This window comes from Sciurus carolinensis, chromosome 1 (assembly GCF_902686445.1).
Source record: "Sciurus carolinensis chromosome 1, mSciCar1.2, whole genome shotgun sequence".
NCBI lineage: Eukaryota > Metazoa > Chordata > Mammalia > Rodentia > Sciuridae > Sciurus > Sciurus carolinensis.
The window spans coordinates 32,990,223-33,016,785 of NC_062213.1; the positions used below are offsets into that span (position 1 = coordinate 32,990,223).

Here is a 26,563-nt window from a genome sequence, read left to right on the forward strand (position 1 = left end):
CTTGTAGGAAACCTGGGTTTTTCTTAATATTACAATAAAAATGAAAGATTGAGTAGGGGTGGATTTTCTAGGGCTGTTTTTTACTCTCTTTTATTATGTGAGGTGTTTCAGTCAGCTTTTCATGGCTGTGACCAAAACATCCAATAAGAACAACTTGTAGGAGGGAAAACTTATTTGAGGTTCAAAGTTTTAGAGGTATCAGTCCATGAATGGCTGACTGCATTGCACTGAGCCCAAGGTGAGGCAGCATATCATGGGGTAAGGACACAGCAGAGAGAAGCTGCACACCCTCATGACTGGCCAGAAAGCAGAGAAAGAAAGAGAAAGTGATGGAGGGGAGGAGAGCAGGGCAGATACACCCTTCCAGGGCCTGTACCCAGTGATGCACCTTCTCCAGCTATACCCCATCTGCCTACAGTTCCCACCCTATGTCCACCCAACTAGGATGAACTGATTAAGTTACAACTCTCATAATCCAATCATTTCTCCCCTGACTATTCCTGCAACAACAGGAGCTTTTGGAGCTCCTCATATCCAAACCCTAATATGAGATATCCATGTAACTTCGTAATAAGGTTTATAATTATCAGAAAACAGTGAGAGTCAAGTTTCATGTGGCTGCATGTCAGGATTTCTGAGCAAAGAAAATGGGCATCTGGGATAAAGAATAGAGTTCAGGGGGGATGCAGAGATTTATCTTCCTTAATCTATGCGTTTAAATGTCAAAGGAGGCTACACCTCGAGTTATCATATTCCAATAAATTATAAAAATTCAGGAATCTCTTCTTGAGGAGATTCATTTATTTTATGGTCAAGAGTTCTCTTCCTCTTTCCAGATGGTAGCAGGACAGTCGTTCAAAAAAAAAAAAATATATATATATATATATGCCCAGATTTGTAATTTTAGGGTTCCTGAAATATAAGCCTCTGCAGGTACAGCAAATATTGGGCTTCTTCATGTTGTCTTGCTACTGTCCTAAGTAGCCTGATCCAGAATCCTTGTGCTTGCTTTCAGGACAAAATAAATGTATAGAGATAACAAAAACTTCAATCATGTATTTTTCCCAAGCTAAGACTACTTATTGATTAGTTCTTCCCCACATAACCCTTCTCCATTTTCATTCTCCTTCTTTAATGAAATCGTAGGTACTTGTTAAGAATTTAGTGTTTAGATTCAGTATTAAGAGCTTTACATACATTATCTTATTTAGTACTCACCAAGATTGTCTGAAGAAAGTACATTTATTCCCACTTAATAGTTGAAAAAAACTAATAAACTTGACAAATGCAAATGGTGACTAACATCTAAAATACACAGACAATTACTACATTCTGACAAGTTCTTTTGTGCCCAATCTTATATGACTGCTACTGCTGTGTGCTAAACTATACTATACCCTCACAACTAGTACCCCAGGCTAATCAAATTCAGAAAATGCTAACATCTCTTAAGTGCTTCCATCTTTGGGGTACTGGGGATTGAACCTAGGACCTTGTACTTACAAGGCAAGCACTCTACCAACTGAGCTATCTCCCCAGCCTGAGTGCTTCCATCTTAACACAATTTTATCTATTATTCCTTTATGATAATTTGCTTTTTATACTCTGAAAACAATGTGAATGTGTGTGTGATAATACCAACATTATTCTTCATACTCTGAACATATATTACAGCTGGGAGTTAGGGAGTTTGGTTTGAGAGAGGAACACAAGTATTAATGATAAATTTCTAGTTCAGGATGGTACCTTGGGTCCAAATAGTTAAAAGTATTTTATATATGCACAGAATGAAGAAAGTCTTCAAGCCCTCTAAATTAACTTTGGTTCTCATGGTCTGTCACTATTTTCATCACCCAGAATCTTGATACAAATGAAAAATTCTGGTCTCACCCACGATCTACTGATTCAGCATCAGTACTTTTATAAAATCCCCAATGCATGATAAAATTTGGGAAGAAGTTATTTAGATATATTTAAGGATTTAAAGCTTTTCTCTTGAAGTCCCCCTGCTGAACAGCAACATCAAGCCTTTTCCCTGTGCAGGGGTATATAAACAAACTGTTGTTTAGACCCTGATTCATTTGCAGTCTGCCTAAGTTTGAAGTCTCAAAATACCATAGGAGAAAGATCTCAGGTGATGTGATGTGGTATGCCTCTGTAATAAACAGGGAGTTTAAACAGAATCAGTCCTAAGTGTGATTTATACTAAGAGCATGAACTAATGAATTTTGATTCAATACTGCAAAAAGATCTTTTCAGATGTATTGGCTTTCTCTGAATCAGATACAAATAATTTGTCTTTAACATCAAAAAGTTCCTAGGTGATATGTAGACACCTAATCCAGTTTGTCCCATTTTTGTTGATACATTTTATTACTCTAGTATACTTGAATCATAGGTGATGACCAAAGAGGGAGTACAGGGACCTCTTGCTCTTTTCCATGAAGAAACTGCTTCAACACAGCTTTTGTACATTCACTAACCCTAGGATGTCATGGTCCCATCTGGATCACTGGTTACATTTTTGGTCATACAAATATTTGACCAAAAATACATACATGGTTTCATTTCCTTCCTAACAAACAAAACAGTAGAGGCTAACAATAGTCACATTTATTGAATGATACAGCCGGAGGAGACAATAAAAATTGCCTCTATCTGATCATTTTCACCTCCTTTTAGTCTATTAGACTCTTCCTCTTTCTTTAAGAATTTAGGAATAGTTATGCGCAATCAAGAATAACTTGGTTTTAAAGGACACCATGAACTGTCACAGCCACAAAGAGTTCAAGAAGACATGGCAACTAAACATAATGTGCTATACTACATGGGATCCTGGAACAGAAAAGGACATTGTATAAAAAGTAAGGAAATCTGAGCAAAGTGTGAACACTAGTTAACAATGTTCCCACACAGTACTGGGTCAACCTTCATACACTTAATGCATAGTATATAACTGAAAAATGGTAGTCATCACTTTTTATAGTATTTAAAATTTCTAGCACTGACTGGAAAAGTTTTCCTGTTTTTCATTTCAGGTTGGTCATCAGTTCTTTGAGATGTCATGCCACTCATCTCCCTGAACTCTTTCTCTCATCATTTTCCTCTGTCTTATTTTAGGTGCTTATCAATCTTCATTGAAATTATTGTGATGCTCTACTCTCTAGTTTACAGTTACTACATGTTTACTGTATTTTAGGACCTGTTAAGAAATTTGTACTTATGATGTCATATGAACCTTATTACAAACTTAAGATATATAGTGTAACATCCTCTGCCTTTACAATGAAAATCAGACATCCAGAGAGGTTCAGTGACTTGCCCAATGTCACAGAGATACTAGGATATAAACCTGGGCTTGTGTTATTTCAAAGTCAAAGCTCTTAAATAAAATAATAAATGACTGATTTAGACCTTACTCTGTTTAGTCTTCTTCTATTAGTAGGCACATATATCCCCATTTCAACTTCGTAGGATGCTAGAAACATCACTCTATAAAGCATTGTTAACAGCACATTCCTCTAGGCAAACCCTTTCAACAGTTCCCAAGATGCCAAGATCAGACAGGCCCCAGAGTCCTGGAGTATAGCATCAGGCTGCCTTCTCCTTTAAGCCTCATCTCCTCCAGACTGACCATGGTAAGCATTTGATCATTTAAAAAAATGAATAAGCATCTTTAAACTGTCCACTGAATTGAGGTTTGGCTAGGCTTATACAGGGCTGGACATGAAAAATAAATAAGAAGCACGAAGAGAGGGAATTATGGTCTCTTTCCTTATTTAAGTGGATCTTTATCTAACTCCATCCCATCCTACCCACCCTATGTTTATTTACAAGAGTGTTTCTCATATCACAAACATCTGTAACTTGAAGGAATTATTTAAAGCAGGCAGTATAAACATATAGCCCCAGAGAGCAGCAACCAGACACCCTGTTTCTTAGAGTAAACGTAATTGTGCTGCCTGTGCCACATCTTGACTCACTTGAAGTAACACTTGAAATCTGAAGACCTCAAGAACAAAACCACCAATTTGGAAAGAAAGTTCTTTTGAATTGTTTTGTGAGACACTCAATAAATCTGAGTCACAAAGGTCAACATTCTCTGGGCACTTATGATATTTTATGTCCAATATACTATCAAAGATAATTTTTACCTCTTCTAGCTCAGAGAACTATGAGAGAAAATCAATGGCCTTTCTGTCAATATACATTAAAATTTAAGCAACAAAAGAAACTCCCAGGATGTTTGAGTGCAAATCTCAGCAAATAGGAAATCTTGACATGCAGCAGGCAGGCAGACACGGGTTTGTGTCTTAGCAATTTCTGTTGGTGGGCTGTCCTCTACATACTCAATATACCAAATTTCTAATGTTTGTATGGGGATTCCTTTAAATTCCATGCATGATACCCCATACATGCATATAATTTTTCATGTTTTTATGAATCAGTAAAACTAAATTTAAAAATATTAATAGAGGGTAAAGGAATTCAAAACAAACAAGCAAAACCTCCAAGTCTCCACTGCCCATAGCATTATCTTCCAACTGTTGAGTAGGAACTAAATCCAAACCATCTTTCCAGACTCTTTATTGATCACTCTCCTACCACAAGTGGGTCCCAGGTCCTTACATTTTCCTTCTTCCTACATACTTTTGCTCAGCCTACAATGCCTCTGGGCATAAAATAAAACAAACCGAAAGTATACCCAATATATGAAAGTGGCTTACAAAATCAGAAGTCAAATGATGGAGAAAGTAGGATGCTGAGGTCTGTTGGCCATGACTATGAAGATGGAATGGGCTCTCTCTCCCAAGAAACATCAACCTCAATGACTTAAGACTCATATAATATTTAGATGGAATTTCATTTTGCTATTTTCAAGCATATGTGGTGACATGAAATAGATTAACTAATAAATAATATTACTTTGAAACCAGAACATTAATTTCTCCTAGTAGGTATTTTTACTTATGTGAAAGTTTTTTGTAAGTGAATTTGCTATACCTCATATTTTCTGTGTCCTGAAATCATGTTCTATTACAAATCCATGCATTATACTAACACAAAGGATTTTTAATCTCATAGGTTCTTCAGGTCACCACAAAATTTGAATTTGTAAAGTTTTAAATTTTCTTACAAATAACTTGGTGGCAAGTAAATGTGCACATACGTGTGATGAATTTATTGTGAATGATTATGGGACACTTATAATCTTTGAGTTATTCAAAGTTTATTAAAATAACTTTTATATATAAAGTTATTAACTTCTGGAACTAGTTTCAGAAGACTGGAAGAAATAGTAGTAGATTGGGCTGGGGTTGTGGCTCAGTGGTAGAGCATTTGCCTAGCACATGTGAGGCACTGGGTTGGATCCTCAGCAACATATAAAAATAAATAAATAAAATAAAAGCATTGTGTCCACTACAACTTAAAAAAATACATATATATAAAAGACATAACAGTAGATGCTTCTCCAAATTCTTTCTGGCTTTTAACTATTCTTTCCATTTTTCTAAGTAAAATTGGTCATAGTTGTAAACATGGACAACATTCCATTAAGGAATATAAATTCTGCAGCATTTTTACATGGGAAGAAATATCTTTACATATGAAGTAGAAAGAAAAGCCATTTTAAAAAAATAATACCAATAGTTTTATTTCTGAATGTGTGCAAGAGCCTACAAATTTAAAGGCTCTTTAAATTCATACTCTTAACAGTGGAAATACTGGGGGAATTTGGACATATCATACAGTACTCAAATTGCAATTAATTCTATCTTTAAATGTGGAAAATAAAGTAGACCTTTCTTAGTAATCTGTCATTTCCACTCCCAGCCATGGTTCAGTGAAAGGGAACATTCCTACAACTGCTGGCAGGTGGAAAGGTCAAGTTTTGGTTGTTGACAGAGCTGAAGGACTTACATTAATAGGATTTTAGCAAATTTCAAACAGGATCATGATTATTGCTCAACCATGAATGATGCCCATTTTAATTATTTCACAATTCAAACCAGTATAGGCTTAATTGGGCAGTTTAGAAATCATTAAATAAACTGACAGGTATAATTTGTTCTTATTAAGTTGTAAGACTATTATGCTGCAAATCAAACACAATACCCGCACAATTTGCTCAGAGAAACTGCAAGGTTATTGACATTTCTTAATCCATTTATCACACCTATGATTAAGCTGTGCTTCTTGATTCTGGCTTGATTACTACTGACAAAACAATCACTGAATTAGGGCAAAAGTGAAAAAAGCAAATCTACAAAACATGGTGCTAGCTCCATAAAATCAGAGCCAGCAAGCTTATCTTGCACCTTATAAGCATTACCAATCTATAGGAACAGCAAATGAACATATTTTCTTCCTTCCGAGTGTGCTTCCTGCTGCTTAGTAAAATCTAGTTAAAAGTGTATAAATGACTAGTTTAAAAAAATTAGATTTCCCCTGAAAGAAATCTGCCTGTGATTTCCTTTAGCCTTATGGTTTAAAGTGAATTTTAAATGGTCTAAAATAAAAAATAATAAAAAATTAAAAACCCCATCAAATATCTCCCCAACACATCCACATACAGGGACACAGACCCTCAATAAAAAAAGAAAATAAGAAAGAAAAAAAAATGAACTTTGATTCTAAATAACTTCAAATTTCACTATCTTAATAAATAACATACATTTTAACATAGGCACCACTCTTCAAAATTTATAAAAAGTCGAGGGTCCATTTAGGGACTCGCAGCTTCCATGTATAACCAGGAACTTCAGCAGCAAAATGACTTTCCCTAAACATTCTTATGACCCAGAAAATATAAAAGTCATCAAACTGTCAGAACAAACTTCAATTCAAAACAAAGTCATTTTCTCACAAACTTCTTTTAATTGAAACCCTCAGAGCAGTTATCCATTTTGGTGTCTGTGCTCATAGATAGTGACCTCTCTGCCAAGATAGTTCTGCTGATTAAATCACAGTCTTCCTGCCTTTACATGAACAATCTTCTAGCCTGGAGAGAAGGTTCCAGTTCAGTGGTGACCCAGTTTCATGCTGCAATATGTCACCTCTAGCAATATCAGCCTTTTTTTTTTTTTCAGTAGTTTTTTATTACAGTATCTTCATTTTAAGTTGATCATTTTTATTCTTATAATTAAAAAGTCTGGCTTCCAAATGAAAAGCATACAAATTCTGTGATAACATTTTAAAATGTTTAATGTTCTGAAATTAAAAAGAAGTTAAATATGTATCTTGCTTTTTCTCTTTTTAGAGTTTTCAAACTAGTTATTACTGTTTTAATTTTGCCAGAGACTGAGAATAATTTCTGGGGAACCCCTCATTCTGCGGCCCCTCTTCTCAATATGTAAGCAGTCTGGGGACAGTAAGACACAAATCTATATTTAATTGTGCTTCACTAAGTTTGGAATGTTGAGGGTATTCCACCCTGAAGACAGGGCAAAAGCCATGATCATTGGATTTAAGATTTTAACAAATTCACAGACCAGTAAAATTCCAAAAGCATATTATTTTGCACCATTCCTGACTTAACATTTGGCAAGTAATGGTGTTTAAAAGGAAGAAGTCTTATATATATCATCCATCCATATCCCCTACCAATAGCAATACTAAGCCATCATTTCACAAAAGACAGTTCATTATAACACAATAAAGGAGAGAAAAAGAAGAAAAGAAGTTGGAAGGAAAGAAGGAGAGAGAGAGGAGGATGGAGCAAAGGAAGAAAGAGGAAAGGAAGAAAATAAAAGAAAGGGTAGCCACTTCAGCTGAATAAATATAGTTTTATCAAAAGCTAGTGTTCTTTTTTAATGGATCTGTTTCACCATGAATGGTAGAGACTAGCACTTGGAAAGCCACTTGAGGAGATCTCTGTCAAAAATCTAAACTTATTTTTGTTTTTAAGAAAGGGACTTGATCTGAAAACACTTACAGAGGGTAAGCTCTTTACCGTTGGTCATTCTATCCAGATTCTTCCCTTGACTTTGCCACTGTGTACGCTGTGATCACAGAGAGTCATTAAGGGAGTTAAGCCCTATCATATGTAATGTTATATGGTGGCCCAAACATATTCCTACTTACACAATAGGAAGGTCATAAGCATTTGTCCTATCGAAAGAGTGTTTTTTAGTCACTTAGAAGACAGACCATGAGTATGTTAAAATTCTTTAAAATCTATTCATGCTGATCAGATGTGCAGAAAGCATGCCCAGATGTAAGGAAAGTTTAGGTTGAATCCTGACACATGGATAGCTGTTCATAAGGGTAAAAGATGTAGAGGTAACCATGCCAGGAAAAGGAAAATATATACAAAGCCCACAGTACAACACACAGTATAACAGCTTTGGGATGCTCCAGGGAGCCTGGCATGGTTGGAGGGTAGTGGGGTCTGCAATGGAGTTGGAAAGTGGTAGGGCCAGAGCTTGAAGGCCTATGGACTAAAAGCCTATCATGTTAGGAAGGAAGAAGCACTGCAGGGCTTTCAACAGGGGATGGGGCTATCAGATAGACCAGGCTCAAGACAAAGGCTTGCTTCACTGCTGAGGGCAGGCATAGCAGTGCCTCTGTGGTGCTGCATGCTCATGCAGAAATCCATGTCCACGAATACTTGCTGAGTACTTGCAAGTTTGAGGCAAGGTTATAAGCCCTTTACCCAGATTATCTCATTTATGCCTCACAACAACCCTTTCATGAGTACAAGTTTTATTTCCTTTTGTAAGGGAAGACACTATGCTTTGAGATCCTAACCACCTTGTTAATAGTCACTTAACTAGCAATAAGGAGGAAGGAGGTTTGGACATCAGATTCCAGAGGCCAAGTTCCTCACCACTGATTCACCTACCTGGGTGAGCAAAAGGAAATTTAATAAACTACCACTGAATGACTGCACTTCAACTGTCATATCAATGACTGAAATCAGTCAGGAGTTTGGGAGCTGATCTTATTACCTTTCTTGCTGTACAGGTGGACATAGCTGTACTGCATAATAGGTATATATTTTTAAAAACTTAACTATAAGATATGTTTTAAAATTTGTTAATGTCCCTAATACTTAATTTCAATAGTCTACACTCCAGCATAATGCACATCCCTTATTCTTCTTTTGGTGGAAATGAAGAGCTTCTGGATCCTTTCCTTGAAGGCAATGTGGGGGAGGTAGGAGGATCATTCAATTTCTGTTCTTTTTCTTCTTCATGCTGCAAATATCAATTCCATTAGTCTTTTCATAATGTAATCCTAGTTTGGGGAAGGGGAAACATAACTCTTTGAAAGAGGCTTTTATTAATATATCTAATGTCCTATAGTGGAAACCAGCCCAATTGATTTCTCAGTTAGAACTGAGATAATTCACCTGCTAGAATGTTTTTAACAATAGTAAAAGATTTAAACACATTTTACATGGATAATCTTTGTATCACCTTTCTCCCTTAGTCTCTTTTAATTTTCTTTAAAAACTTGCCATTCCTTGACATATGATAAATGTCTAATTATCTAGTCATGGCCCATCTTCCTCACTAGAATATAAGTATACCTGATAGTGAACTTGGTCTTGTTTACTCGTGTATTTGCTACACTTAGAACAAAGCCAGGTGTACAGTAGGTATAAGATAAATGCTTATTGAAATAATAATGAATAGATTCACAGGGTGAATAAGCATTTTCAAATGTGAAAAAGTTTAAGTTATAAATATATCCCCCAAATTCACTCCTCTGTATATAACTGGAAAGTGCCATGTAAAGAATACTGCATGAGGAATCAAAGATGGTGTCTTACAAGGAGAAGGTGCTACGGTGAGACTAATTTAGAATGAAAGGTGGAGACTGATCTGTGAGAGCAAACAGGCGATCACAGGGCCCAGCAGGCTTGTCCAGTGCAAGGTGAGAACTTGAGAGGGATGATCACAACTGAAGGGAAGATCCAGAGATATTATTTGGATACCTGTGAGCAAAGCAGTCCCTCATCTGAAATCTGCAGAGTAGGAACTTGGCAAAGCTAATGCTTTTTTCCTGCCTTCTCCATGAAGTTGCAGTTAATATTTACATAGCATAAGTAATAAAGTGGAGCACTGACACCTCCAGTCTCTTTTATGGATACAGAGAATGTATTATCTTTACTCACTATTCTCAGTAGGAATTACAGTCTTCATTAATACCCCGAAGCTTCCAAAACTCTTCTTAAACTGCGATCTTAGGACAAATGCCAAATAATGGGAGAGAGTTGGGTCACATGGTAGTTCCCTTCCTAGTCATTTGAGGCCTCTCCAGACAGCTTTCCATAGTGGCTGTACAAATTTGCAGTCCACCAAAAGTGTATAAGTGTGGTCCTATCTCCCTAGGTTCCCACTGGCAATTATTGTTATTTGTATCCTTAATGATTGCCATTCTAACTGGAGTAATATAAAATCTGAGTGTAGTTTTGATTTGCATTTTCCTGATTGCTAAGGACGTTGAACATTATTTCATACTCTTTGGTATTTATCCAAAAGAACTAAAATCATATTATTGTTATTATTGTGATACATGCATACCAATGTTTACAGCAGTGCAATTTATAATAGCCAAGTTATTGATCCAACCTAGGATAAAGAAAATATGATATACATACACTATGACATTTTATTCAGTCATAAAGAATAGAATTACATCATTTGCTGGAAAATGAATGAAAATGGAGAACATCATATAAAGTAAATAAGCCAGACTTAGATATTCAAAGGTTGAGTGTTTTCTCTCCCATATGGAAGGTACTGGGGGGAAGGAATTAATAAAGGGAGGGTTTCATGAAGGAAGAAGGGAGACCAATAGATTAGTGGAAAGGTATAGAGAGGGAGGGAGGAGGGGAAGGGATGGGGGAGGACTGGGGTTACAAAATCTATCTGTGCTGTGTCCCTGTACAAACATATCATGATGAATCCAATTTTATATATATAATTATAATGCACTAACTAAAATAATAATAATAACAATAATAATAATAGATTAGTAGAGTAGAGCAAGCAGATCAGGGGCAAAGAGATGGGGAGGGAAAGGAAGGTACAGGGGAATGAAATTGATCAAATTATGTGTATGTACAAATATGGCATAAAAATTCCACTACTATGTATAATTACAATGCATCAGTAATAATATTTTTCAAAAAAGAACTTTAAAACAAAGTGTGTTCATAGTAGACTCTCCCCTCTTTTCCTGCATTGAGAAGGGGAAGAGTCAAGCCATAATCATTTCTAACTCCTCCCTTCTGGCCCCCAGCATTTAATTTGCATTTAACTATGATCCTCAAACCAAGAATGAGCCTGAGGGCATCATTCTCTTCCCAAAGGAATTGAGACCTGGGATAGAGACAGACACCCGGACACAAGAAGGTCAAAAGCACAAGTAAGTACAGATGCCAAAGGAGCACACGGGTAAGAAGGGAGGAGTGTGCCCAGGGAGACATGTCCTGTGCAGCCCACGAGGAGTCTGAGCATCTACAATCTGATGGACTCCTTCCATCTGTGAATTTCACCGCACTGTGAGCCAGGCCTCCCTCCACTCTGCTGCCCTTGTTCATCTCTTGCCCTCCTGGAGGTTAGGGCGTTCTGCCACCTTGTTTGTTTAACCAGCCCACATGATGACCACCTTAAAAGCAGGGCTGGGTTCCACCTTTCTCTCCATTCTGAGCGATTTCACCTGCACTGTTTCTGCACAGCAGGGCCTACGGGGAACTCATCAGTGTTTTGGCATTTCACTCAATGACGTTGCAGGAACCTCTATTCAAGAGCTGTCCTATGTCCTATTTCCTGTCAACCATAAGTCCTCAGTATGGAGAGACACCAGCACCTTTCACTAGTAGTCACAGAAGCTGGAGAGATGTTTGAACTCTTACTCTTGATTCCTGAAGTGAGGAACAAATATTACATAAAATCATACAGGTTCATCTAGGGAGCAATAGTTTTTTGATCCTGTATGCACAGTTTTCTTCATACCTCCAAGTTTAGTTTAGTTTACAATTTGTTTTAGTTCTTACTTCTGAATTCAGTAATTCAGTTCTCTGTATCCAGAGCAGTAAACTACCCATATATTACAGTACTATAAATACCTTAGTTTACTATTTTGTTTCATGTCCTATTTTTAAGTAGGGGCTGTGGTTTCAAAGAAAATGTATTTCATATACACATTATCAAAGTTACATAGTTTCATCTAGCACATACATCTGTTTACTCACTAGTGCTAGCTCGCTAAGTCAAAGATTTTTTATTATTTTAGTTCTAATTAACAATTATATTTTTTAAAGAGAAAAATAGAATTTTAAACATTTGAAGGGCTTCATATCTAGTCCAGTGAGTTTTCAAACTTCAGGACAGGGGTTTCATGAACAGACTATGAAATTAAGGAGTTGAGATCCTATTTAAAAAATAGAATTTTATTTGGAAAGAATAAGAGTGATCAAAACTGATAGTGAGGGAACTGCTTTTAGGAAATTTCATTTGAGCTGTGTTGGTATTTGAGTGTGTATATACCAGGTAGTGGTGTTAAACTGTGTTAGGTAGGACTTTCAAGAGGGTCCTCAATGATCCCTGCCCCTCTGGTGGGAACACCTGTATAATGTTCATCATTGTGACTATCATGGGTTTTGTTCCTGTAGTTAGATTTTGTGGACCATGGTACAGAAAAGTTATCTGGGTGGGCCTGACCTAATTACACAAGTCCTTTAAGAGCAGAGAATATTCTTGGTTGACCATAGGGGAGGAAGTCAGAGATCCAAGTGAGAAAAGCTTGACACCGAATTTCCTGATTTGATGATGGAAGAAGCCAATTGGCTCAAAGAGCAACTGCTAGCTATAAGTGGTCCTCAAATGACAGCCAGCAGGGGTATGGGGAGCTCTCTCCTAGCACTGCAACAATTGAATTCACAGCAATAAGAATGAGCTTGAAAGCACATCTTTCCCAGTTGAATTGCCAGATGGGCACTTAGCCCAGCTAGCATCTTGATTTGAGCCTTCCTAGGCCCTGAACAGAAACGTCAGCCATGCCACATGGATTTCTGACCAAAGAACTCTGAGCTAATAAGTAGACGTTGTTTTCAAAAGAAAGACACTGATTTGGTCTAACTCTTTCACTGCACAAATAAAAAAAAATTAAGGCCAAGTAATAAATAGTAAATAACTTGTGCAAGATTATACCATTAGTGACAGAAATAGGACAGGAAAAGTTCTTACCTAAGCCACAGTCCTGCTATAGTGATTTCTGTTCTTTCAATTTAAATGGAGATTCTTAAATATTTTACATCAATAAACAGTCCATTTATCCCTAGTTTTTACAAATCAAAGAAATTTTATTATGCTTATTCTTATTTAAAAGTTATGAGTTTAGGCTATGTCATTTTTTGATGTGATATTAGGCTTAATACATTTCTGTTATTAGGAATAATTCAGGATATGAGCCTCTTATGTATCCAAGGGGCCTACAAATTGCATTTCTTAGAGTTCTCTAAATAGGAAGTAGATCCTATATATAAGTTCATGAAAAAGAATAGCTGTGAGATCAAAAAGAAATTTCTAGAGAAGATACTACAGCCACTGATTAACAAACAAGGGACATGTAAGTGACTTCGAAATTTTTCCACTTCTTTATTTTCTTATTTGAAAATTCTCTTAAGCCCTGAAACTAGTGCTTGAATTTAAGTACAGCAAACAACACAGAACTTCATTGCTGAATTTTAAGTGTAGTACTGTGCTTGGTCACAAGAGGGCTCCCAGGCTTTTCTAGTAGTATGAACTCCAAATTGAAATCTTTACAGACATTTTTCAGTGAAAGGGTATGTTGGCTGGCAGATGGATTGGTTGGCATAATTTCCCTCAGTGACATTCTCGAGGAATTATGATAATAATATTTGTCCACTGTATTATCCATAGAAACTTCTCCAGTCCTCCACTATGTAGAGGATGGTGTCCTTATGAGTAAGAAGGCTTATTCTGAAGTGTCACAGGCTAAAACATGAAATTTATTTGCCAAGCTTAGCATCTGCAGCTGATGGGTCCTTCTTAAATTTCTCTAAGGCTATATTCCTCATCTATAAAAACAGAATGTAACACCTACCTGTCAGCATTGTTGTGAGGATGAATTAAGATAGAAGACAGGGCCTGGGCATACAGCTTGATGGTAGAGAACTTGCCTAACATGTGTGAGGCCCAGGGTTTTCTTCCCAGAAACCTTTGACCTCCCACACACAAAAGATAAAATATAGGCATTTAACTTGTCTTTGGTATATAAAGTTACCGATATATGAACTTTGTTATTTTTTTTTTGTTTATTACCAATATTTTTATGAAGAAATACCAAGATATATTTGTTTTGCAAAGTGGATTTTCAATTACATGGTTTCTAATGCTTAAATCTTGAAAATAATATTTTCAGATCCAAATTAGTAGAAGAATTACAAAGACACAGTAAATGTGAAGTTCAAATGCCTCTTTTAACATAGTAGACATGCATTGGCATGGAATATAAAACAAATTGTTGCAAATTTAATTACTACAAATTCAGGCGGTGGCGCATGCCTGCAATTACAGTAGCTCGGGAGGCTGAGGCAGGAAGATGGCAAGTTTAAAGTCGGCCTCAGAAACACAGTGAGACCCTGTCTCAAAATAAAAAAGGAAAGCACTGGGGATATAGCTTAGTGGTCAAGTACCCCTGGATTCAATCCCTGGTATGAAAAAAAAAATTCACTAGTAGTGATGCTACTTAAAATACTCAGTTCATTTTTTAGTAATCAAAACTTACCCAAAAGACTTCTAATTTCTACTTTAGTTCTTATTCTCTGTAGCCAAGCCAGTATTTCTTTGTAATTTATGATTAATATTGAGTTTGTAGGGTAAACTTAATTTTCTGAAGGCAAAATACTATCTCTTCTTAGTTAATAAATCAGAAAAGCAATTGAAGGTGATAGACAAGGTTAAGGTTAGGAGGTGAGAACATTGACAAATAGTATGAACTTTATGGGCTTTTCTAGGTGATCGATTTTTAGAAAAATGCAATCACAGTTTTGTTTTGTTTTGTTTGCGGTACTGGGGATCGAACCCAGGGCCTTGTGCATGCAAGGCAAGCACTCTACCGACTGAGCTATCTCCCCAGCCCACAATCACAGTTTTAAGAAGGGAAATATGTACCTGTCTATACTGTCTTATGTCAATCCTTAGTACCTGAATATGGACATCATCCATGACATTATGCTTGCTGCCTATTGCAAATAAGACTTGAAAATCTGAAAAGAAGATTGAGTGACTGTAGCAAGGGACATAAAATAGAAAAAAAGAGAAAGATCGGTTGTAGCAGTCAAATCCTGCAATAACACCAGCCCCACATGGAGACAACTTCACCCAAAGATGTTGGAGAATGACAGTCACACAGAAAGTTGGAATGGGGACCAGAACTAGAAACATGGTCTCCTAATTATCATTTCTAGATAGAGATACTCAAATACCTGAGAAAAGATTCAATCACTTTTAAACAAACATTTCCATATTGGGGTGGGGGGGATGGTGGCTACCAAGGAAAACATGGCAACCTCTATGATAAAACTTTGGCCAACCCTTTAAGTCACTTTCTGTACTATTAAAACTTTTGAATGTGATCAAATTCCTCCAGAATGAAGTAATATGCAAGACCAAAAGAGCCATCGTCCTAGGTGGATTTATTTCCCCTCCTCCTCACCCTCTACCATATATGATATGTTTAAGAACTTCTGTCTCAAATACATAAGACATTGATAACTGTTATCATTAAAAAACATTTGTCCAAAGACATGCTGAACAAACAAACATACTCAAAAGTTGGTATTTCAACTTATTTAGTCTGATGACTAACAACTCTCCAAAAAAAAGTTCAAAAGTTCAGGATATTATTCTATCTGAAAAAAAGAAACATAATGCCTACAAGAACCTATTCACAAGCCACTGCTCTATCATATGAAGAATTCTGTATTCAATTACTCGAAAGTTAAGCAATGTACAAAGCCAAACAGATGCACATTGTAATTTTTCCTCCCTGGCAATGTAATAATAACTTTCTACTTTCTTTGTGGCTTTGTTAGTTACAGGCTGGCATCAACCACTGTCTTAAGAACCTGACAGAACAGGGTCAGAGACTTGGGAGCCTGGAGGGAAAATGAAAAGAACAAAAACAAGAAACAACAATGGTGTTGGCTAAGAAATGGCTAAAACGAAAACAGTAGCACCTAAGCTGAAAAATTGGAAAACCTAATATACATATATATTCCCCTCAGGCTGGGATATAGAAGGTCCTTAAGCCTGTTTCCTCATCCAACTTTTCTTGAAGGTTTTCAGTATTTTTCCATCTTCTTGTTCAGACCATGTAAGAAAATGTCCAAAAACCATCATAAAGACACATCATACACTGGAGAACAAGGGGTCACATAAGTAACCAGATAGACAAACCCACAATACTGTTTAGGTAGACTTCATCAGTTCACTTGAATAAAACATCTGCATAAACTCACCGATGGTGTAGAACCTCTTCAGTTCACTCCTTCGGGAAGGATGCTTTTGGGTATTGGCCGCATTGTTCTGCTCTTCTTCAATGATAGGAGTCTTAGGTGCAGGGGGTTTACTGGTTTGTGGTGTTTGCTTTCCTGCACCAGCCAAAGGATTGAACCCTGGAGCCGTGATATCCACCGACTGGGACTTTTTCTTCAACCTACAGATAAAGAACACCACAAGCCATGAATATCAACTCAAGAGACACATTTGTTTCATGTTTATCTCCATCACAGTTTTTTTCAACAACAGAGTTCTATCTGGCCTTGAAATAGAACCAGATCTATTCAGAAAGTATAGACCTTCCTTCTAGTATTTTAAAATAAATTCTTCAAACATTTTTGAAACTAGTTGGAAATAAATCTTCTGTCTAATCGTTTTTGAAAGGTCTCATTAAAATGTATCAAAATGTATTTCTAATAGCAAAATACAATTGGACAAAGACATCGCATTGGACTATGCAGTTCTTAAGGAAGTCTTTTTTTAATAATATAATGAAATATCACTTAAATAATTATAACTCAAGAAAGGATAATGAAATGATTATTTTTTTTAACTGGAGGCTACTAATGCTTTTCAGTTTAATTGAAACTAGCATGTTATCTTTAAAAATTATAAAATTCACATTTTTTTAACTCCATATGTACTCAATGACAATAAATGTGTTGCTTACTTTGTATATACTAAAGAAATGACATTGGGCCTAACATGAAAATCAAAAGTCATGAAATATTTTCTACACTCATGCACTTTTTTTTTGGTGTAAAAATCACTGGTAAATGATATAAATAAAGTTGAGAGATTTCAAGCTAACAACTAGTACAATTAAACCTTAAGCCAGTTTACTTTTGGACTTTGGACCTTCTGGAAGATAATACCGTCATTTTTTAAGACTTAGTACCTTATTGAAAGCAACGTGGCAATTGTCTTTATTATTTGTGATAATCACTCCTGAACACTTGCAGTTTCTTAAATCCTCTGGACAACTTCACACCTCCACACTTTATTTTCCCATTCCTTAGATTCTACTTCCTGCACCCCTGACATACCCTGTTCATGTTTCTAGAACCAGTTTAAATGTGGTCTCCTCTGGAAAGTTTCCTATGCCACGGACCTTGATAGCCTCACACTATCCAGCAAAGAGGATTATTCATAATTAATCTATTGTATCAAATTTACCAGAGCCAAAGCATGGTAAGAGGAATACAATCTATCAATTAGTAAAAGATTCATTAATGAAAGCAGTCTTTACTAAATTTTAGTCATTTAATTATCACCTACATGATTACTAGCTTATTATTCACGTACCACATGTATTATATACTTACCATTCCTGAAAATAAGATTGATTTTCTTATTTTATACAAATTGTTAACAAATATATTAAAAAGTGCCGAACAGCATAATTCATTAGAAATGCAAATTTAAACCACATTGCACTCATAACACCTACCAGAATGGCTAAAGTGTAAAACACATGAAACTGTGGTGATAAGAAACGATTGGAAATCTCAGGATGCATAATGGTGAGACCACTCTGGGAAAATGTCTAACAATGCCTCCTAAAGGCAGAGGCATGTATCTTTACAAGTCCACTAACAGACACATCTGAGAATGTTCATAACAACACTATTTGTAATACACAAAAACTGAAAACAACCTAGATGTTTATCAACAGAATAATGGAATTTTATACAACAGTGAAAATGAAGAACTACAATAACTTGCAAAAACATGGATGGTTTCCACAAAAATAATTTTGAGCTAAGGAAGCCGGATATAAAAGAGCACATGGTGCATGATGCTACTTACATAAAGTTCAAATACAGGCAAAATTACAGATGAGGTGTCATTCCATTGATGGTAACATGAAGATGTTTCTGGAATTCTAGCAATGTTTTGTTCCCTGGTCTGGGTATGGGGTGCCAGGATGTATTTGCTTGAAGAGAATTTCTTGTTCCATAATTTTTGCATTTTTATGGGGCTATGTTACCCTTTGATAAAACATTTCCATAAGATATTGAAAGACTTTTAAAATGTGCTCATTTACAATGAAATTATATATAGTTATTGAATGGTTACTGCCACAAAAAGGTAATAGCAAAAATAAATATAGTGAAACTCTTGGGCTTCTTTCCAGCTTCCCAAAGACTGACAGAGCAGAGTAGAACCTAAGTAAAGATTCTTTCCACACTGGGGATGGCTGCTTCCCAACACTATCCCCCAGTTTTCCATGAACTAAAAATGGACTATTCTCTGATTCCTTGAATAACTGCTCTTTGTCCAGGGATATACACTGAACAAAACAGGCAACACACCTACCACTGAGGAGCTCTCATTCTTGTGGAAGGAGATCAGCAACAAATAAGTAAACTACCTAACATGTAAGAAATAAGGTGGTAGCTTGTGTTTTATAAAACACTGGATATTATAGCTGATGGAGTTCCACATCACTGCAAAATGTCCAAGTGTCCCCCAATGCTTTTCATAACCTCTTTGGAATGAGCAAAAGAACACAGGGCCAAATGGAGGAGAACGTGACACTTTGTTATTTTCCTTCTTCTTTCTCCCCTTCCCCACCAAGCACCTTTCCCACCAAGCACCTTTCCCACCAGTACTTGAAAGGTATCAGGTTTTATCATTGTTGCTGAAGTTTACAACATTACTAGTAGGTTTCCTGGATCACTGAAGAGGAGACTTCCATTTGCACATTCTTAGAAAGCAGAACTGTGGTGAGTAATTGAATTACTCCCCAACAATTCTAAAAATGACTATTGTGGTTGACAAGGAAACCTGCTAAATGCTACCTTCGATTTCCAAATTTCATGAAAGGGGAAGTCTTTCTAAATTTTAAACAATGTTCTTAATTAAATGTGTTAAACAAATGTAAATATAGCATAATGAAATATGTAGATGTGCATGAGATAAAATATCCTTTGATAATAAATGAAACATTACAAAAGAGACAAAAATAATCTCTTAATAGGCACTGAAAGTATCTTTGTATTTTGCATTTCCAAAGGAAAATGAGTTCCAGTATCTTGGATCAAGAATAAGAAATGAATAAAAGTAGCTATCCATCTTGGACTGGCTTCTATAAGCAGGCTGTCAGATATTTCATAATTCATGCTTTTCTACTCCTTCACACAGGCATTCCAGCATCTTCTTTCAACATTGTAATGATGTTAGAGATTTTTCCAAGGCTCAGTTTCCTCATCTATAGAATGGGGATAAACTAAAATCTTTACCCAGAAGGTGAAATAAGTATCCTCAAGGAAAGTGCCCTGCATAGTACACACACTGATGCAAAATCCAATCTCTTTAGGAGTATGGAGGGGAATGGTGCAGTTCCTTAAAATCCCCAGGGACACTGAAGATAAGCTGTCATTTTCTTGGGCTCTTCTGCTGCTGCATGGTGGTAAACATGGAACCTGCAGGAGCTGAACTGCACTTGGGCGGGTGGGGGCATGTCACTCATTTTGGAATAGGGATTCTGGGAAAGAAGTGGTGGGTATGAGGGCTGGGGAGATAGCTCAGTCGGTAGAGTGCTTGCCTTGCAAGCATGAGGCCCTGGGTTCGATCCCCAGCACCGCAAAAAAAAAAAAAAAAAAAAAAAAAAAGAAGTGGTGGGTATGAAAAGAACAGGTTAAAAGGGAGTCCTTGATTTGGTGAGCAATGTGATACTTCATTAGGAGTCTCCACAGCTTTCAGAAAACACACACATCAGATAGTTCATTTAAAAAATATGTACATAAATATATATTTAATCTGTAGAGGGTGGACCTAAGCCACCACACTCAGAAGCAGAGGCAGACCATGAGGAAGTAAGGACAAGAAATGGCAAAGAAGTGTGAGGAGTGCTTTGAGTTTCTTATTCTGAGAAATAGAGTCCAAGCCCATTTCAACCAGTTCTCCAAGAGTGGGAAAAGGTCAACAGGCTGGTGATGAGGTATGAAGTCACAGGAACTAGAGAAAAAAGAATTGGCAGAAAATGTCTAATACCCAACAATTTAAACAGAATGACTCTCATAGAAATCAGCTAAATTTCATCCTTGCAAGGCTTATTTCCTCTTTATGAGAAGCACAAGAAATCTTGAACTCCTTTTTGAAGCACCTTTTGAGTAAAATACATGGAGTTTTCAACTTAAATGAGTTAATGGACATGCCAAAGCCCAGAGTGTTTTTTTTTTTTTTTTTAAACTGGGAATGTTTCCCAGTATAATTAGAAATTTAAGGTGGTATATCATTAATATTTAAGTGATATATTTCCATATATTTGACTGCATACCTTGAGAATAACAGTATAACAGTTGATGTTGCAGACATGAGGCCTCACTACCAGAAACTGGTAATCCAACATCTACTAGCTGTGTACCCTTGGTAAATACTCTTAACTTCACCTCACTTCAGTTTGCTCACTGGTAAAATGAAGTTATTAATAATATCTTTATTACAAAAAATCATATTAGGATTAAGTTGATATTTGGAAAAGCACTTAGAAGAATATTATCATAAGTGATGTTTTTGCTTTAAGCAGAAACAAGGAAACGTGATTTATCATTGACTATTTAGGATGTATTAGGTACAAGGCCACATGCTATACACACGTTATTACTTTTATTAATCACAAAAAATTTAGGAGATAGGTATCATTTTTCCTATTTGCAGAGGGGATAACTGAGGTTTAGAGAAAGTGTTGGAGAAGCTAGAATCCAGGACATTTTAACCTAAAGGTCACAGTTCACTATTAGGAGGAAGAGGTAAATTTCAGCATCTCATACACAGAAGTAAGCTGAGTTTGGGCAAGAACTTAAACATTCTAAGTCTTGCCCATAATAATGGTATTCAGACATCTACCTGCTTTACCTAAGAAAGCTATTATCAGCATAAAATGTGTTACTTTCTGTGAAAGCAGTTGGTAAAATTCCACAGACATCTATAGTACTAACGGTAGATGTACAAACCCACACTTTGCTCCATTCGTTTGTTGTATATTACACAAAAACACATGTGTATATATGTGTATAGATGCATGAGAATGGCTATACTCCAAAAGCCCAACACTTGTAGTCCTTTCCAGTAATTTCCAGCAAGAAGACCATCTGTGGTTTGCACATCTCATTACTGTTAGAGAAGCTGTCTCCTTGCTTTCTAAATGAGCTAATGTAAGGATATTATTTAAAGTAGTAAGGCTGCTGAGAATGCAGGTTTTCCCAGTTGGATACCATGGCTGCTGCAAAAGTCTCAACTCACTCAAAAAGAGCTTCGGGGAGCAAATGCCTAAAAATTTTCACACTGCAAAATTAAAGCCTTTTGTTACCCCTTCTATACAGTCTGACTAAAAATCAGCAGCTAAAAACGAACCACAAAATCAGCAAAAAACAGCATATTCAGAAGTTCAACCACAGAAGATATGACAGATTGGAAACTTAGGCATTAAAACAAGAAAACAGTCCCCTGAGGATATAGAAATGCCAATTCCAGCCCACTCTACAACTGGAATGGTCATACTATTCTTCGTGTCCCCAAACAGGAGGATTGAAATGGAAACTCTCATTAATGTGGACCTTTGGAAATGCAAATTGGTACTGAAACAGTTACTGGGACACCATTAACTTTTACATCTAATATATGTACATATATGTTCATTTATTAACTAGATATTTACTAAAATAAGATATTTTTTAAACCCATAATCATTTTAAAATATTCATTCTTTCCTCCACCTTGGAAATTCAAAAAACAGAAAATTCAAAAGAACTAAGCCACAGTTACACTAATATATAGGGATGGTTTGCTAGAAATTCATGCAAAAATAAAAAAAAATTATTATTAACTGCAACTGAATTCAACTTTGAAAGGCAAGGATAGTATAAAAAAATACTAAGAATTGTATAGAAGCACAGATGGATTCATTGCTATTATACCTAGTTTTATGCTACAAATACTAGAAATGAAATTCCAAACCAATTCTTCCTCTCCAGAGTTTAGTACTTTCTAGAATAAAAGATTATAATTTCTTACTGAACCTTCATGAAAAAGACATGCAAGTCCTCTAAGTTTGCCAGTTGGTTTATTTATATTCCAACTTATAGCAGACAAAAGAGATATATGAGAAAAGCGTTTTCTACTAGAAGTCTTCACCATCAGATCTATTTAATACAGTCATGGATATTCTAGTCTGTTCATCATTTTATTACTAGGATTCAGCACAGTGCTTGGCATATAGTAAGCACATAACAAATAAATAGTTGAATGAATGAATCCTGTCACCAGTGGGTGAAAACCACAAGAAAGAATGCAAAAATGCAAGCAAGTTCGCACCAAAATCTCATGAAAATAAACTAAAAGAGTAGGACTTGGGACAATTTGTTAGAAGACAGAATTAACTTAATTCACCCACATAACATAGCCTTCTCCTTAACCATTTATGGGAATGTGTCTTACATTTTGGACTGAAAAAGGAAATTGTCTCATCTCTATCATTAATCCTATAATAAATTCAAACAATGTCTTCATTCTTAATTCACTAAGTCAAGTTCTTTGTTTGTTTAATGTGGTGCTGGGGATTGAACCCAGGGCCTTGTACTTGTGAGGCAAACACTCTACCAACTGAGCTATATCTCCAGCCCAACTAGGTCCACTTTTATAGCTTCTAAATAAACACTCTGCATCTTGATAAATCATAATCCTTATATAAAAAGTTTCAGAAGTGGTATGGTGGATTAAAAAGAGCAAGTACTCTAGAATCAAAGACCTGAGTCTACTGCTTTTAACAAACCAATAAGACAACAGTTTAATGGTATTCATTAGACACATGTGCTACATGTTCTTGGAACAATCATTAAGAACTTTTGCACATTCATCTTTCACTATAAAGTTTCAAAGTACTAAGTTAATAGAAGAAAAAATTTTATGAGTTTCCCCCCCATGCAATTTCTAATCAGGCCATTATATTGCAAGCATTCACTTTAAAATTACACAAATATCCAATTTATTTCAGTTTTTACATTGCAACTTCAAAGCCTTTCAACTGGAAAAGCTTGAAAGTGGAAATGCATTATGTAAATCCAAAGATTAGGGCTTGAAGGATTTGGAAGTCAAATTCTTGTAACTGCTGAACAGTCTTCTGCAATAACTCTCAGAGCTGAAATTTAATTTCATTACCTCTGATGAAATGATTTGTAACATGCTATTGCTACATCGATTGCATTTTGTTTATTCATTTTAGGAAGAAGGAATGAGAATACATAAGACTATTTTAAGAATTGAGGCTTCCATCCAACATTGCTGATTAAAGGAATCTATTTTTAACAGGGTCTATTACAAATGATCTGTGGAAAGCATATGGACTAGCTGATGAAAATGTAGTTTTGCTTATGTACAACATAAGGCAACTCCAAACTTAATAAGATAGTTTCTGCTAGTAATAATCACCTGGGCCAAAGTCCAATGGTTTATAGTTAAAATGACAGTGTAGTACAATAATCTCTCATCTTCATTTCCCCAAGTAAAGCCATGAGAATAAGGAAAAAAGAAGGATACAGGTCTCTTACTAATATTTTAATTCAGGAATTAAATATTAATTAATTAATCCATTATTTCATGATATCTTTAGACTAAATCATCCTATTGATGAATATAGTCAACATCCTTCAGTCATTCTAAATATGTTTAAATGAAAATTTTGTGGTTTTTAAAATATAAAATGGTGTTATGGATTACATTATGGAATGATAAGAATTTTTGGGAAAACTGCCCTAGTTAGAGTCTGATTAGCTTCTCTAGCAAGAGCATGTCATGTTTTCGAGGCAAGTTTGAGGATCTCCAGCTGCTAAATTTTCTTCTGTTTGGATGATAGTGACATCAAACATGAAGTCTATGTCATATCCCTTATACAACAAAGTTGAATTTTTACACTACCTTCAGGTAAACATATATAATCCTTAAAGATTATATTAAAGAAATCACTCTCTTTCCAACAGAAACTCTATAAAGCTACATTACTGTTTCCCCATTTCTTTAAAACTCTTTCCTCCTATCACAGAAACAAACATGTCAAACTCAGTCTCTCTGATTCCAAGGAGAGAAGTCAGGGGAGACTGGGTCATATATCCATAGTCCTCTTCTTTGGGGGAAAAGAAGCAAAAGAAAAAAAAAAGTGAACAATTTCTTCTAGATCCTTCAGAAAGAAACTTTCTATTGTATGCACCAAGAAAGGAATATAAGAGAGAGAGAGAAGATTTCCTCTTTCCCTTATGCCACCTTCTCAGGCTTTCTTCTTCTGTTACCTCCTCCTATCGTGGTCCCTGATCTTTACCTTCCTGCTAACCCACTCCCTCCAGCATTCAACCAGGTGCAATCATTTCCCACCCCTTCCAGCCCTGTTATTTCCAAGGCTCCTCATGTTTCTTTCTCCTGTTCCTCAGGACACATAGCTTCAACCCCGCTTCACCATATAACCCTCTCCAATACCGCCTCACACCACCACTTTCACAAATATATTCATTTACATTTTCTATAACTTCACAAGCTCAGCTTGAAGAGTTGTTTTGGGGGTTGAATTTTTTCTGAGCTTCTTAATTGCAGGATACTTGTGGAGGAGGATAGCACAGAGGTTAAGACTGTGGATTCCTGAGGTAGAACATCTAGGTCCAACACTTGGCTTCTTATTATGGGATCTGGGGCAAATTATTAATCTCTCTACACTTTCCTCATTTCCAAAATGGATCTAATAACAGTACTCACTTCAATAAGTTCTGAAAAGTGTAACAAAACATGATGCATATAAAGTGTTGGTTGTGATAACATACTCATACATCTCAGTGCTCAACTTTCTATCTTGAAACAGTTTATCTTCTTGGAGTCCCTGATTCACAATTCTTCTCATATTTCTCTTTTAAAAGTTCTCAAAGTCCCTTAAAAGTCCTCTTATTCTATTCGATTCCCCACGTTTTTCTTATTCTATTCGATTCTCACGATGAAGTGAGACCTCCCTTTGCTCTATTTTTAACATCTCCCCAGATGTTTTCATTCATCTCCAGGGGGTTAAATATTCATATGCTGAAGATGTCCCACATTTATACCTCCCACCACAACTTTTCCCAGAACTGAAAACCTAAATATCCAGCGATATTTAGCTACTTGGCATTATTCATTACGTGTACAAACTTTAAAATTAAAAGGTCCATAAATGAATTCTCAATCTCCATACCTGGCCCTAACCTTCTCTCCTGTCTTCCTCATTTCTGTGAATAGCACCACTCACAATTACTCAGACCAGACTCCTGGAGGTTATATTTGATCCGATCCTTTCCAACTGTCTCCACTTCTAATCCATCAACAAATTTCCTTTAATCTGCTTCCAAATTATATCCTAAATCTCTCCATTCTCTCTCTTTCCCACTACCATCTCCCTAGTCATCACTTCTCTGGACTATTACTACAGCCTCCATATTGGTCTCCCCAGTTTGATTTTGTATCCTACTACCTGTTATTCTTACAGCAGCTTTAACATTTTAAAGCATAAGGAATAAAACATTCTCCTGATTTGAGGAATTGAATGGCTTCCTACTGTGGTTGGATGAATTTCTAAACTCCTTCTAATGGTCAGCCATGCATTTATCTATCTCCTATCAGATCTTGGACCATTCTTCTGGTCCACATTCTAGCTGCATTGATATTCTTCAAGGCTCCCAAATAGGTCAGGTTCTTTCCTTCCTCAGTGTCTTTATACATGCTAGTCCCTCTGATTAGAATGTTCTCTGATTTGCTGATTGCTTCTCATTTTGAGACATCATTCTTTACTTTCTAAACATGCTGTATCTCATTTATCTATTCTGTCTCCTTCTCTACTATTCTCTGCTCATCTGCTTCTCAAAGTATTTATCACAGAGTCTAATATGTATTTGCTCATGTTCACTAATAATTAATGTTATCAATCAACAATGAATTAATTACCCCTTCTCATAGGGTCCATGCCTGTCTTTATGAGAAGACTCATAGGGCATGAGGTTCTGTTTATT

General features: G+C 36.1%; 1 protein-coding gene across 4 annotated transcripts in view; it reads right to left on the minus strand.

Annotated features, from left to right (window-relative positions):
- The window catches only part of Oxr1 (oxidation resistance 1), a 420,876-nt gene that overhangs the window by 192,186 nt on the left and 202,127 nt on the right, over positions 1 to 26,563 (minus strand). For all 4 annotated transcript variants that reach the window (XM_047543799.1, XM_047543803.1, XM_047543808.1 and 1 more), the window contains one exon: positions 16,502 to 16,698. In XM_047543799.1, coding sequence (XP_047399755.1) covers positions 16,502 to 16,698 — 197 coding nt within the window. The remainder of the gene's footprint in view (positions 1 to 16,501; positions 16,699 to 26,563) is intronic.